Here is a 14,782-nt window from a genome sequence, read left to right as displayed (position 1 = left end):
GTTAGCTAACATAGGTTCATAGTGGCATCAATGGCTAGGTTCACTTACAGTGGTTGCTCCAGGCAGCAAAGGCAACCGTTTTTACCCAACATTAAACTGCAACATGGTAAGCACATGGCACTTGAACTGTGAAACAAAGCAAAACACAAACTCAATTATCATATTGCATTCTTAGAGTTATGCTGTCAAAGTAGCTGGGTTCCATGTATTGAAGATGAATTAGTGTACGCCGTCCAATAGGAGTGTCCTATTTTACCTTTCTTCACCCCAAATCGGCCAAGCCTCCGTTGTCCAAAGTACCTCGGCTTCCCATCCTTGATCCAATGTCGATCAAACTCCCTAAACAAGGCGCAAACCCTCTCTTATCACTCATGCCTTTACCACGTTAACTTTACAACTCTTGACCAATTGTCTCATATGATGCACTGCCTTAGACTCCCGAGACTCAGACTCCGAACCTCCACTGCATTGCCCAGTCTCTGGATCCCTCGACCGGCCCCGCTCTCTCGGGTCCGAGATCAAAGCCGCTTCGGCCGCCCCGTCAATACCAACCTCTCATTCTCACCTATCAACGCCTTCTCATCAGCCAGCATGGCATTTCCCCCTTACACCAACTCAATCATTTGCCCAGCGCTTGAAATTACGCCAGAAAATGCGCCGCCTGATCTGTTCGCCTCAGAACTTTCCTTCTTTGCTTCGCATCCTTGGACTGCAGGTCTGCTGTGTGCTCCAGATACGATCCCATTCGTCCCATCATGTCGTAATCCTCAGTCGTCTGCGCATGACCAACTTTTTGGCAAGACGCTCAATGAATCTCGCAGCTTGAATCATTTTATCAGCTACTTCCATGCGCCGAGTATCAAGGTTGCTAAGGATCCATCGCATAACATCACTGAGATTGTTGTGTTAGTGTCGGTGGGTGAAGGTCTGAGCGGATATCCTGGTGTTGTTCACGGCGGCATGGTGGCGGCCCTTTTTGATGAGTCTATGGGCACCATCTTTGATCTGAATAGGGCTTTGGGAAAAGATGCGAGAGCTTTCAAGACGTCCAGTGTGACAGGTGGCATAGACGTCAAGTTTCTAAAGCCTGTCCCAACAAATAGTGTTCTCTATATCACAGCTGTTGCAGAGGAGATTGACGGTCGCAAGACGAAAGTTAGAAGTGAGATGAAGGACGAGCATGGAGAAGTGCTGGCGAGTTGCTCAAGTAAGTGGGTAGCACTGAAGCCAAGTCTTTAAAACGTCGAGCATCATGATGCGATCGTTGAGAGGCAGGATGAATTAGAGTAGAATTATCGAGACCAGAGGCAATAAAATACATTCGAAATAAACCAAGGTATCAGGGAACACAAAACTACTAAAGCAAAAGTGGTATATGAAATCCATACAGGTATCCTTTCGCCATGAACAGGCCAGTCCGTTCAATGAGCCATCCCATAACCTTTTCTCGGCCGTTAATCATAAATCAATTACTTAGAACTCTCGCCGTTCTCCTTGTTCAGACCAGGAACGACCGATTTGACAGCGTCTTTAAAGGTGTGTGGGTCCTCCAATACTTCATAAGCTGCCTGTCGCTTACTCTTGCGCCCTTGTTGCCGTTCATCTAGCTCACTCTCGGCGGAGCTTATGCTGCTCTGGCTCCTGTTCAGGACCATGTTGACCACTCTGCCCTCGTTCTCCTTCACCTTGTGCTGCTTTTCCTTCAACTCTTTCAGCTCCTCGTCTTCCCAATGCATTGCCACGATACCCAATCCAGGGAAGTTGTTCTCGAGGAAATCCTTCAGGTAGGGCAAAGTCGACTTGTCAGGTCGATACGTTCCAGAATCGTTATCGATGATCAACTGATAGTATGAAGGATCATCAGGAGGCTGCTCTCTAGGCGGACCACCAGAAATTTCTTGCGTCGGATGTGTCTTTTGGTGCGGGTGGATATCATCTGAGCCGGTAGGATGGTGAAGTCGTCGAACAAAGAATTCACCAGAGCAGGCAATATATGTTTCCACGTCTGAATGCATAGTGTGCTTGCTCAACATGTCGATACCAAACTCCTTTCCAGTCTCTGTGAATCTGAACATGCCATCCAAAGTCAAAACGTAAGTAAAAATACGGCCGCCCTCATCGAAGTGAACAAGCTTCAGGAATTGCATCGCAGCCTCTTGGGTACAGGCCTTGAAGTCGCCGTAAGCGGTCGATGCATTGAAACTGTAGATACGGCGGTGCTGGCCGTGTAACGCCTTGTTCAGAATCGTACCGCGCAAGCCCGCAGATGAGTAGATCGACGCGATGATGGGTCTGAACTCGACAAACCGGTGATATAACTTGGGGGGTACCGGGCCTTGGAGTTGCATCTCATTTGCTTGGAAACTGTCTCGCTGTTAGTATATTTCGTCCAAGAGATTGATGAAGTACATACTCGTATTTCTGAGTCTTACTCTTGCTCTTCTTATCTCCATTCTGAGCTACCTGTTCTTCTTCTTCGTCGGTTCGAGCGTCATCGTCGGAATTAGTGTTGACCTTGACGCCAGCGATTCTGCCGATCAGGGGACTGAAGTGCTGGATCCATGTTGTTGGTCCGATTGTATGCATTTGTGCAAAGGGCGGAGCTGAGGGCCCGAGAAGCTCCATACTAACGCGGAGTGTAGGAGTCATGTGCATACTGTGGTTGACCATATTGGTGACAACTTTTGTTGCGTAAGCTCTCTTGCTCATAACTCGCTTCTTGGCCTCATAGACACGGCCAGGAGGAGGGATTCCCTGCCAGTCCTCGGATAGTCTGGGCACTTTGATGGTAACGTTGCCCAGTCTATCGTCGTGATCGGGAAAATCTTCATCATACAATCGACACTTGAGAGTGAAGCCAGTCGGTGGCACATTCGCAACGACCCATTCATCGTCCCATTGTGGCTCGGTGGTCTTTCTCAGAGTTCTTGTCCGGTGAGTAAGGTCTGGGTCCTCCTTATGACGCTTTGGCTGAGTGCCTTTCAAGGTCGCATGGAGGTAAGGATCAGAAGAGATGGTGACAAAGTCAGCAGGCGCAAGATTGGAAGCGCCATGAAAGATAAATCGAATTGTATAGCCTTGGGGCGCATCGGGAAGAGGGGTCGGATCGAAGCCGCCGGGTGGTCCTTTTTTAATTTGGTTTACGCGATCTATAAGACCAGTTCCGATCTTGTTTGGGCGTTTAATCGCATGATGACCGTTTGGATGTATAATTCCATTCTTCTTGTTCTTCTGTTGTGGTGCAACTCCGTTGCCGTTTTGTGTTCCTGTCGTCGCGGCATTTTGACCGTTGGCTTGGCCGTTGCCGTTGGAGCTGATTGGAGCGCTCATCTTGGACCCTTGTTTCTGTTGAGGAATGCGAAAGAAGTTTGCGCTTGTGAGTGATCGACCAGTTTGCGCCAGAGGGTATTCTGCTTATACAGGACGCAGGGTCACTTGGAGAGAACAAACAGGTGGTTCTCGCATCCGAGGAATACTCTTGCGATTAAAAAGAAGAGAGAGGAAAGAGAAGTAGGGTTACTTTCGACAATCGGTTAATAATAAGAAGCCCGAATGAGGCTGGCTCGTAAGGGTCCTCGGGGCGTGATGTGCAGGTGGTGTGTAAGCGCCGTCGCAACCGAAGCTGCACCTAAGGCCGGTAGTTGACTTAGACGGACCTGGACTTGACCTGTGCTTGCGCTTTTGAAGGTCTGGACTTGCCTTATCCGTACTTTGGTTATTTTTACTGGAAATTACGACCTACCTAGTCTTTTGGCGGCAGGTGGCTTATATTTCAATTTTCAACACCATGGCCAATCTCGCGACAATACATCACAAGTGAGACTCGGTCTTGGTCTATCCACAATCATAAAGAGAAAAAACTCTTGGCAATAAAAGCGTCGCAAGCTCTTTCAGCCAAGTCATTAAAGTACCATCGTTTTATCTGTTTTCTGACGTCATTTTCGAGCTTCCGGCAGGGAAGTACTGGGAGGCTCTCACGGATATGGCGGCATTTGCTGCGCCAAGGGCTGGGCTTTAGCGGATATCAGTGCCGCTCCACAGTGAAACGCCTTGTAGAAGTCCACCTTTTAGGGGAGACCCTGATCGATTTGTTAGTGATCCCGGCATGCGGCATCGCAAACTTGAGTTGATCTTACGCGGATATTTTATGATCGACATAGGTGACCAGTTTCATGTTACTCTCCATAATAAATAATATCAACTTCTACTTCCTTGACTTTGATATTCATTCTGTCATAAACACTTGACATCACAATTCACTTGTACTCTCTTCCAAGCACTTGGCGTAGGTTTGTTACCCTAACAACTCAACACCAAGACTGCCTTGCATGATCATCTCGGTCCATATCAAAGCTCGGATCCTCAGCCATGCAACTTCGGATAGATAGACTTAGTCTCGTCTAGTAATTTATACGTCTTGTCAAATTATTTGACAACATGCACAAACTTTTGACAAGCATTCACTAGACCCGTTCAGGTGGATGGCATATCAACTCTATTTTACGAGCAAAGGAATCAGCCGAGTCCTTTCAGGGGCTGTGTTTAATCTACGCCTCAAAATCATCTGTTATATCCGCAGCGTCCCGCTTTACGGGACAACAAATGAGAATCCTTCCTCTAGATGTTTATCGGCATCAATAATCCCCAACTCTCTCTTTCTGGATAACATATGGTAGTGACAGAGTCAAATCTGGCTATCCATGGTCTAAAGCAACAAGCAGCTAACGGTTCAAGGAAGCCAGTTGTCACAGTTTGTAAAGCAGAGAAGAGGCCGCCCAGCCGCTTGTTTACCGAGGTATACAGAAAAGTCTGGGCATCAGCTTGAGAGTTGACCACGATAGCGTGCTGTAAGCCCCATGGGGCTGCGACTCAGCCAGCCAGCATTGACGTGGTCCGGCCGAGTGCTCAATGCGGTCCTTTCCTCTTGGCTTCTCATGGCCAGTCACAGAGCTTCGTCGAACTGTTGTCGCGAAGTTCGAGCTGCCTCGACTAGAACAGGGTTGAGGGCTTCCGTGTCGAAGTCAAGTGAACCCATTCGCATATCTCTTGGCGAGTGGTTAGTGAGACGTGGACATCACAGCGTTGAGTCTTGTATTGTTCCGACGTTATATGCTTGAAATTCCATTGACTAGGGCGGTATTCACTGATGGTTATCGACAGCGTTGAAATTATCTTCACCAGTCGGTTCAAGTTGAATGTTTGCATCCATCTTGGGTCAATCTTTCGATTACATTAGAGATACCCTGTACATCGACATGGTTTCAGATTGGCAGGAGTAATAAAGCAGCTTCCCTTTTAACAAAGTCCGCAGAACTTGGATATTGATGTCCTGCAGGCTTTCGTGCCTAAGGCACATAGAATATATACTACGACATGAAGGGAATGCAAGATATGGCGCCGGAATCGAAACACCCTCCATACTCTCAAACTTTTTTTTTTATCTATCAGATGATGATTGTCAGATACATCACCTTATCTAACACAAATAACTCTTGTAGAAAAAGGAGCCTTTATAACTCGTTGCATTGCTTGTCGAGGATATTCGACAAGGCGTTCAGAATCTGCGTGGGTCTACTGGGCATCAAGTATATCAAACAGTTCACTATCGAGACTTTAAACATCTTGAATGACCTGTACGACTTGATAACTGACCTTCGAAAAACTTAAATAGAACCTCCTGAAGTTCCGTTGAGACTGGCGTTGAGTTACTCGTAGCTAAACCCAAACTGTTAGTAAGGACTCATCCATCAAGGAGACAGGCTCAAAGCTCTCCAAACTTGAAGATGTTCCATATTAATATAATTTTTTCCTTGACCTATAGGTAAATCTAGAATCAATGGAGCTTCTCAACAGCATACCACCTTCAATACATTGTTACTGATAGTGCTTTCTTACCAATATGCCTACCCTAAACAAGAACAATGGCAAGCTCGGTTTCGAATATCACCTTGATTATGCAGCCAATTTTCATGTCAAATCTCCCATTGTGCCAAACCGTTTACATTGAGTCTCAATAAAGAACGGAATCAATGGTGTTTCGCTAAGCATTACGGTTGAAGTCGCATTTGAGTTTGGATTCTCGCATCAAAGGACAGTCTCATCGAAAATGGGTCAGAAAGCACGTCTACTTCGAATATAAACGTTGTAAACAGCCTTCAGGCCCCGAAAGGCATGAACATTCATGTCTCATAAAAACTGGAAGCCTGTTATTTGAAGAGAAACTCAGCTAATCATCCACATACCCATACCTGCCAAACCTTAGTCCCGGTAGCTTAGTACCTAGAGACGGCTTGACCGATGGAAACAGACGCTTTGTAATAGTCGACACCGCCTCGTTTCATCTTGCTTGGCTTGGCCTTGTACAGCACTGTACAACTCTGGTCTATCCCGTCGTGTCATGAGCTTTGTTGGGACCAAGAAGTCACTCGTGTCGCTTGAGGCGGATGATGATGCCAATGTACCTCTACAGAGCGGTACTCAATTTACTGCGCGGTTGTTGTCTTGAGGAATGTACTTTTAGTGCAAGGTACAATACTGGTCCGGCTTAAGTCGGGGTTGCTCGGGGTTGTCGACTTGTTACAACAGCCGAGCAATCACGACAGCAGAATGAGATGTTTGCAAAAGCCACAGGTGAGATGACATATGATGCTTATTCCTTCTACACGTGTTCCTGTTCCATGTGCCGCATGTATGTCGCAATTATAGGAAACCGTTGGAGAGGACGAGGTATCTTTCCACTGCGAGGTACCTCGTCGACTGCCCTGAATTCCGTGAGCTTCCAGGTCCCCCCAATCGTCACGCCCAGTGGAGTCAAGAGGCGTTTTGATTGGCAATGTTCGCCATTTTAGTTTGCCATTGCCCCGCCGTCGATCTGCTTGCCCCGCCATTTCGACCCTGAGATCCAATTGAAAGAGCTTAGCCGAGCTATGAAGCCATTGGATCATACGGACAGGGGGAGCTCGAGAAGAGAATTCCCATTGTTCGGGCTGCTACTGTACTGAATCACTCACTGTCACTGCATTGTCCTCTGCTCCTGCTCTACCTTGCTTTACCTTGCCTGACGTTGCCTCGCTCCTGTAGTATAAAGCTCCACGCCTGTCTCCTCTTTCATCATGCGCCCTTTCTCTCTTGCATCCATTCCTCGAGCTACTCGCATCACCACTCGAATTAACCCGTTTTTCATTCAACCTCGCAACTTTTCCTTCACACAAGTAACAATGGGTGTTGATAAGAAGATCATCAGCGAGGGCAATGGTCCTTCTCCCGTCAAGGGCCAGAAGGTCACCATGGAGTACACTGGCTGGCTCGCAAACGCCGACGGTTCTAAGGGCACACAGTAAGCTCATCCGTGCTTTAAAACGCCATACCAGCGACTGACCTTTTTCTTTCTCAAGGTTCGATAGCTCCGTCGGCCGTGGTGACTTCGTTGTTCCCATTGGTGTTGGCAAGGTTATCAAGGGTATGTTTCTCACACCGCACTTTATCAGACCATTGGCTAACCTCTGATGTAGGCTGGGACGAGGGTGTCGTCGATATGAAGCTCGGCGAGAAGGCTACTCTCACCATCACTCCGTACGTACGCCTTGTAGCCTTTTACCTCGTATCACATTGCTAACGATTCATGCAGTGACTACGGCTACGGTGCTCCAGGCTTCCCCGGTGCCATTCCCCCTAACTCCACTCTTATCTTGTAAGTCGCGAGTCTTGCATCTACACACATTGATCCTAACTTCGTCAATAGCGATGTCGAGCTCAAGAAGATCCAGTAAATGCATTCTTTAACTCCCGTCACCTATCGATCGATCCCGGAACATCAGGCTTTGACGAGCTCGTCCTAACCGACGAAGTTCAACAAGACCTTCCAAAGATTAACCTACTGTTCACTATACCCCTACAGCCATGTAGTGTCTGAACGTAATGACTTTCTTGCAATCATGCATTGCGATCGTTCCCTAGGTAGATGATGAAAAGAATAAAAGTATAATGATCATTGAAACTTTCTTGTGCTAGTGATTGTCTGCATCGACGTGGCTATTTGTTTTGGGTGGCTCAAGATTCTAGCTGTAAACTCCATTGAGCAAAAGTGGTTATACAAGATGTACACATTCAATAAGAGCTAAAACGTTGAGTTATGAAAAGGTCTTATAGCTGTAGCATCACGTCGACTTCAAATCTGCCCCGCGCGATTGACCCCGCTGTCGGATCTTATGATGGCATGAGGCAGGGACCTGCATCTCGTCAGGCCCGCGTACCTTGATGTCGAGCTAGATCGGTGAATGGCCACCTTGTGTATTCATCATGTTAACTTCCTTAGCGCTAAGGCCTCAGGTACAAGGGTTTGGTTTGATCATACTGTACTGCTTCTGGTGATAGAATTCAATGGAAGTTCCGACTTTACGACAGTCATAGCTGGAGGGGCGGGTAGATGACAGAAAAGCTGTTCTCTTAAAGACGACCAATTCTTCTGACACCCTGACGGAGGGGTAATCGAAGCTCCCTGGCACCGCCGACTCTGCTGCTAATGTGGGGGTGCTGTGCCACAGCCAAGCTTACCTTAGGTACCTCCCACTGCTGATAGTGATAGACGCGGGCTGAAATGGCTGATTGTTACTGACTGAAGGCGGTGATGAATATTAAGAAACAGTCTTTTATTTCCCCAAAGATCAAAACCTTTAAAACGTACGCGTATCCGCAATAGATAGCTCTGATATAATTCTATATGTCCTACAGCTTCGCCTTCACTGATGATTCATCCCTCAGGCTTAAGGTTGCTTATTAAAGCTGCCCGAGACCGCTGACTGTTCACAGTCAAGGTGGGGCGTAACAGCTCTCGTCCGAGTTGCCTCATGCAACACTAAACTGACTCGGGCCATTACCTCATCAGTATTGGACACGCCTGTCGCGCTCTCTGTTCCACCCATCCAAAGCCAAAACGTATCTTCTTACAACCTTACATTTCCCATACTCAAGAAACTGCTTTCACGAATACCACGATCTGCGACGAGAACCCCTTCGCCTGCAGATACCCTTTTAGCCTTCTTATACCTCTCACCGTTACCTTGATTGTTTGGTGGGGTTGAGCTCTGTCTGGTGCTGGTTCGCCTCGCAACGACCTGATCCAGCATTACGCAGTTTACCATAACACCGACGACAGACAAGCTGGGGAAACGAAAGCTTTCCAACGGGGAGTCACCTACCCATAAACGCACAATGGCCGTAAGTGCATGCCTCTAACGCATACCCCCTCCCGTTGACTGCCGTTCCTCTGGTTATCAGAGCATGTGAAAGCTGGGCGTCATTTTGCGACCTGTCTTCGGCATCAACGCTGTTGTACTAGGGTGACTAACCAAAATATCTATATAGGAACAAAAGCAATCAGAGGTCGACCTCGCGACCCGAATGCAGGTTGACGAATCTGTTATTGGACATAACGAGATCGACGAATCCCTCTACAGCCGACAACTCTATGTCTTGGGCCACGAGGCCATGAAGCGCATGGGTGCTTCCAACGTCCTTATCGTTGGTCTCAAAGGTCTTGGTGTAGAAATCGCCAAGAATATTGCTCTGGCTGGTGTCAAGAGCCTTACTCTCTACGACCCCGCCCCAGTTCAGATCGCCGACCTCTCATCTCAGTTCTTCCTCACTCCTAGCGATGTCGGAAAGCCCAGAGATGAGGTCACCGTCCCTCGCGTTGCTGAGCTAAATGCTTATACACCCGTCAAGCTTCACCAGTCACCTGGCCTTGACGGTGAACTCTCACAATTCGACAAGTACCAGGTTGTCGTTCTGACCAACGCACCTATCCACCAACAAAAGGCCATCGCCGATTACTGCCACAGCAAGGGAATTTATGTTGTCGTTGCTGACACGTTCGGACTTTTCGGTTCCGTTTTCTGCGATTTTGGCGAAAAGTTTACAGTTATCGACCCTACCGGCGAGACTCCTCTTAACGGTATCGTTGCAGGTATTGACGAGGAAGGCCTGGTGTCTGCCCTCGACGAAACCCGACACGGATTGGAAGACGGCGACTACGTGACATTCTCCGAGGTCGAAGGTATGGAGGCTCTCAACGGAGCCGAGCCCAGAAAGATCACGGTCAAGGGACCTTACACTTTCTCGATCGGCGACGTTTCTGGTCTAGGCCAGTACAAGCGAGGTGGCATGTACCAGCAAGTCAAGATGCCTAAGATCGTCAACTTCAAGGACTTTACCACATCTCTTAAGGAGCCCGAATTCCTTATCTCCGATTTCGCCAAGTTCGACCGACCTCAACAGCTCCACCTGGGCTTCCAGGCCCTCCATGCTTTCCAACTTACTCATAAGCGACTTCCCAACCCCATGGATGATGATGATGCACTTGTAGTCTTGGGTGCCGCTAAGAAGTTTGCTGAGCAGGAAAGTCTCGAAATTGAGCTTGATGAGAAGCTTCTGAAGGAGCTGAGCTACCAAGCTCAAGGTGACCTCAACCCTATGGCTGCCTACTTTGGTGGTCTAGTGGCGCAAGAGGTTCTCAAGGCAGTTTCCGGCAAGTTCCAGCCTATCAACCAATGGATGTACTTCGACTCTCTAGAGTCCTTGCCTACATCTACCAAGCGAACTGCTGAGCTCTGCAAGCCTATCGGTAGCCGATACGATGGCCAAATCGCTGTTTTCGGTACCGAGTACCAGAACAAGATTGCCAACCTGAAGCAGTTCCTTGTCGGTGCCGGCGCCATTGGTTGTGAGATGCTGAAGAACTGGGCTATGATTGGTCTGGGCACGGGTCCGGAAGGCAAGATTTGGGTCACTGATATGGACTCTATTGAGAGAAGTAACCTGAACCGACAGTTCCTCTTCCGTGCCGATGATGTCGGCAAGATGAAGAGTGACCGTGCTGCTCTTGCCGTCCAGCGAATGAACCCCGACCTTGAAGGCCACATGATTACCATGAAGGAGCGCGTTAGTGCCGAGACCGAGAGTGTTTTCAACGAGGACTTCTGGCGAAACCTGGACGGTGTCACCAACGCTCTCGACAACGTTGAGGCCCGCACCTATGTCGACCGTCGATGCGTTTTCTTCCAGAAGCCTCTTCTTGAAAGTGGTACTCTCGGAACCAAGGGCAACACACAAGTTGTTCTCCCCCACCTCACCGAGTCTTACTCCTCTTCTCAGGACCCCCCTGAGAAGGAGTTCCCCATGTGTACTATCCGAAGTTTCCCTAACAAGATTGATCACACCATCGCTTGGGCTAAGGAGTACATGTTCGAGAAGCTTTTCGTCAAGGCCCCTCAAACCGTCAACCTGTACCTTACTCAGCCCCAGTTCATCGAGAACTCTCTGAAGCAGGGCGGCAACCATAAGGAGACCCTCGAGACCATTCGTAACTACCTTACAACCGAGAGGCCCCGAACCTTTGAGGACTGCATTGCTTGGGCTCGTCAGCTTTTTGAGTCCGAGTTTTCCAACAAGATCCAGCAGCTTCTTTACAACTTCCCCAAGGATTCTACGACCTCAACTGGCACTCCTTTCTGGTCCGGACCCAAGCGAGCTCCCGATGCGCTCAAGTTTGACCCCAACAACCCCTCTCACTTTGGGTTCATCGTTGCCGCAGCCAACCTCCATGCTTTCAACTACAATATCAAGTCTCCAGGAACTGACAAGTCTATTTACCTGCGCGAATTGGAAAACGTTATCGTCCCCGACTTCACTCCCGACTCCAATGTGAAGATCCAGGCGGATGATAAGGAGCCTGTCGTAAGTGCTTCTATTTTTGACGCAAACATTGATACTAACCATTATCAGGAGGCCGAAGCTAGCAACTTCGACGATGACGACGAAACTAAAAAGTTGGCCGACGCCCTGCCTTCTCCCAGCTCTCTGTCTGGATTCCAGCTGGTTCCTGTTGACTTTGAGAAGGATGATGACTCGAACCATCACATTGATTTCATCACTGCTTGCAGTAACTTGAGAGCCGAGAACTACAAGATCGAGCCCGCTGATCGACACAAGACCAAGTTCATCGCTGGAAAGATCATTCCCGCTATTGCCACAACCACTGCGTTGGTTACCGGTCTGGTTGTGCTTGAGCTCTACAAGATTATCGATGGCAAGGATGATCTTGAGCAGTACAAGAACGGTTTCATCAACCTTGCACTGCCTTTCTTTGGTTTCAGTGAACCAATTGCCAGTCCCAAGGTGGAATACCAGGGACCTGATGGCAAGGTTACCTTGGACAAGATCTGGGACCGCTTTGAGATTGAGGACATCACTCTGCAAGAGCTTCTGGATACCTTCAAGGCCAAGGGACTGAGCATCAGCATGCTGAGCTCCGGCGTCAGTCTTCTTTACGCCTCTTTCTTCCCTCCGTCTAAGCTTAAGGAGCGATACAGTCTCAAGTTGAGCCAGTTGGTTGAGACAATCTCCAAGAAGCCTATTCCTGCTCACCAGAAGGAGGTTATCTTTGAGATTGTGGCCGAGGATCTCAACGATGAGGATGTAGAGGTGCCTTACATCAAGGTCAAGGTTGCATAAATTAGTATAGGGACTTATTGTCCAGTCTTTTGAGATATGTATATGAGGTGTTAAATGACTCGAGAAGACATGAGCACATGATCAGACAGTGGACGAGATCCATTAGATAGATGAAGCAAACCTGTTATTGTATAATGGCTGTCTGTCTAGGTGCATGAAAGATTGGTTTTTCGTGAATAGAGTACGAAAACGTTGACCGGCAACAAACTATTTTGTGGCTACTCGGAGCTGAAAAAAAGATGAAAGAGCTCTCATTGACCAAGCCTGTTGTCATGATGAAGAGAGGCTTATCAAGAAAGTAGGTCATGTTAACTAAGCAGCGCGCAGTAAAGCGGGGTACGAATATTACGCCACGATTATGGAATTGTTCCAAGCGGTCTTTAGAGGCAGCTCTAGGACGGAATGGTACAGTAATGGAAGCTCTAGGTAGTACTTAGAGAGCCCACCGTGAAGCTGGGTTTTGCCTGGTTAGTAAACTCGGATAGCTTATGAGGGGCTGCTGAGGCAAGCCTGAGTGAGCATGGCCAAGGATTCTCATTAGGTGGTGATGCAGTTTGGCCACTTTTCTACTGCGCTTCTCAGATGGAGAATGAACTATAAAGACCTTGGTTGTCGCCGTCATTGAATACCCTGGTTTGTTCCTACGATATGTCAATGCAAGGAATCAGAGCCCGAGGATCCCGAGTTTTCAATAAGAGTCTATTCTTTAAACCGCAGCAGCAACAATTCCTAAGATCTTTCTCAACAATCAATACATCATCATTCAAGCCTCTGTGCATTCAACCCACATATCAAACCAGAATGGTAAACACAACTGACAATCTGACTGCTCTTCTCAGCCTGCTGACACAACTACAGGCAAGCAACGGCGGTAAAGTCACTGACTGGGTCAAGCCTGGCGACAAGTCTGGCGAGTTCAAGCGTCAAGTCAGCTCGTTCCGAGACTGGATCTCCCGCGATGCCAATGCAAAGTACCCTGCTGAGAAGGGTCGCTACCACCTCTACGTGAGCTACGCATGCCCATGGGCGTGCCGTACTCTCATCGCCCGCAAGCTCAAGGGCCTTGAGGATATTATTTCATACTCGGTTGTTCACTGGCACCTTGGCCAGGGCGGCTGGCGATTCGTGTCCAAGGACGAGGACGTTCCTGGCGACAATGTCGTGCCTGACCCGATCAAGGGCCATGAGAACTTTACACACCTGAAGGATGTGTACTTTGAGAGTGAGAAGAACTACGATGGTCGATACACTGTGCCAGTCCTCTACGATATGAAGACCAACCGAATTGTGAGCAACGAGAGCAGTGAGATTCTCCGCATGTTGGGCACTGAGGTAAGTTGATTGCTTTTGACAGATTGATATTTTGAGTTGCGATGACTGACTTGTTTTAGTTTGACGACCTTTTGGATGAGGAGCACAAGTCAATTCAGTTTTACCCCGAAGACCTGCAGAAGCAGATTGAGGAGGCGCATGAGTGGCAATACAACGACATCAACAACGGCGTGTACAAATCAGGCTTTGCGACCACAAGCGAGGCTTACGAGCGCAACGTTGTAACTCTTTTCGAGTCTCTAGATCGCGCCGAGAAGCATTTGGCTGAGCAAAAGGAGGGCCCTTACTGGTTCGGAAAGCGATTGACCGAAGTTGATATCAGACTGTGAGTTTCAGATCCCGTTTATCACCAATTGGAAGCTTTTACTAACGGTTTTCAAAAGTTTCGTCACAATCATCCGTTTCGATCCCGTCTATGTGCAGCACTTCAAGTGCAACATCCGTGACATTCGATCTGGTTACCCTGCGCTGAACCGCTGGATGCGCAACTTGTACTGGAACCACCCTGCTTTCAAGGACACCACGCAGTTTGAGCATATCAAGTGGCACTACACAAGGAGCCATACGCAGATCAACCCTCACTCCATCACACCTGTTGGTCCGTTGCCGCATATCCTGCCTCTTGAAGAGGAGGTTCCTGCTGCACAGAAGAACTAAGAAGTGGGATATCAATTACCGAGGAATAGTCTGTTCATAGCTAGAGGTGATTTAGGAATATTAATGCATAAGGCTTTGTGTAACTATGAATTGACTTTTTGAGAATCTGTGTTCCATAAGGATGAAACCGACGTGAGGCCCAATCTCTAACTGCAGTGACCAGATTATTGTGGAGGCGACGGCGCATTACAGCAGGTACAATAGTGGAGGCTCATTCTCAGTGCGTGCAGCAGTATTAGACAGTGCACTCCAGTGTTCATCCACCATTTGCGATTGCAATTCT

At 48.2% G+C, this 14,782-nt stretch overlaps 5 protein-coding genes across 5 annotated transcripts; 4 read left to right on the top strand and 1 right to left on the bottom strand.

Moving 5' to 3' along the window:
* Window positions 1-591: 591 nt before the first annotated feature.
* Window positions 592-1,239, top strand: FIESC28_09404 (uncharacterized protein; the record flags this gene model as incomplete). Its single annotated transcript, XM_031163540.1, has 1 exon — window positions 592-1,239. One exon carries the CDS (start codon window positions 592-594, stop codon window positions 1,237-1,239), a length of 648 nt encoding a protein of 215 aa, XP_031012353.1.
* A 230-nt stretch (window positions 1,240-1,469) lies between these two features.
* On the bottom strand, window positions 1,470-3,330 carry FIESC28_09403 (uncharacterized protein; the record flags this gene model as incomplete). The annotated part of the gene is made up of 2 exons (XM_031163539.1): window positions 1,470-2,364; window positions 2,414-3,330. The coding sequence occupies 2 exons, from the start codon at window positions 3,328-3,330 to the stop codon at window positions 1,470-1,472; spliced, it is 1,812 nt and encodes a 603-aa protein (XP_031012352.1).
* Window positions 3,331-7,112: 3,782 nt separating this feature from the next.
* FIESC28_09402 (uncharacterized protein) lies at window positions 7,113-7,769 on the top strand (the record flags this gene model as incomplete). Its single annotated transcript, XM_031163538.1, has 5 exons — window positions 7,113-7,336; window positions 7,395-7,459; window positions 7,512-7,572; window positions 7,628-7,690; window positions 7,742-7,769. 5 exons carry the CDS (start codon window positions 7,113-7,115, stop codon window positions 7,767-7,769), a joined length of 441 nt encoding a protein of 146 aa, XP_031012351.1.
* A 1,441-nt stretch (window positions 7,770-9,210) lies between these two features.
* On the top strand, window positions 9,211-12,510 carry FIESC28_09401 (uncharacterized protein; the record flags this gene model as incomplete). Its single annotated transcript, XM_031163537.1, has 3 exons — window positions 9,211-9,216; window positions 9,364-11,733; window positions 11,782-12,510. 3 exons carry the CDS (start codon window positions 9,211-9,213, stop codon window positions 12,508-12,510), a joined length of 3,105 nt encoding a protein of 1,034 aa, XP_031012350.1.
* An 801-nt stretch (window positions 12,511-13,311) lies between these two features.
* Window positions 13,312-14,499, top strand: FIESC28_09400 (uncharacterized protein; the record flags this gene model as incomplete). The annotated part of the gene is made up of 3 exons (XM_031163536.1): window positions 13,312-13,842; window positions 13,902-14,167; window positions 14,226-14,499. 3 exons carry the CDS (start codon window positions 13,312-13,314, stop codon window positions 14,497-14,499), a joined length of 1,071 nt encoding a protein of 356 aa, XP_031012349.1.
* Between the last annotated feature and the right edge of the window lie 283 nt (window positions 14,500-14,782).

This window comes from Fusarium coffeatum, assembly GCF_003316985.1.
Source record: "Fusarium coffeatum strain FIESC_28 chromosome Unknown BRIP53273_contig_241, whole genome shotgun sequence".
Lineage (NCBI taxonomy): Eukaryota > Fungi > Ascomycota > Sordariomycetes > Hypocreales > Nectriaceae > Fusarium > Fusarium coffeatum.
Note: the sequence above shows the minus strand (reverse complement) of the source record. Positions and strands in the feature narration are given on the sequence as shown.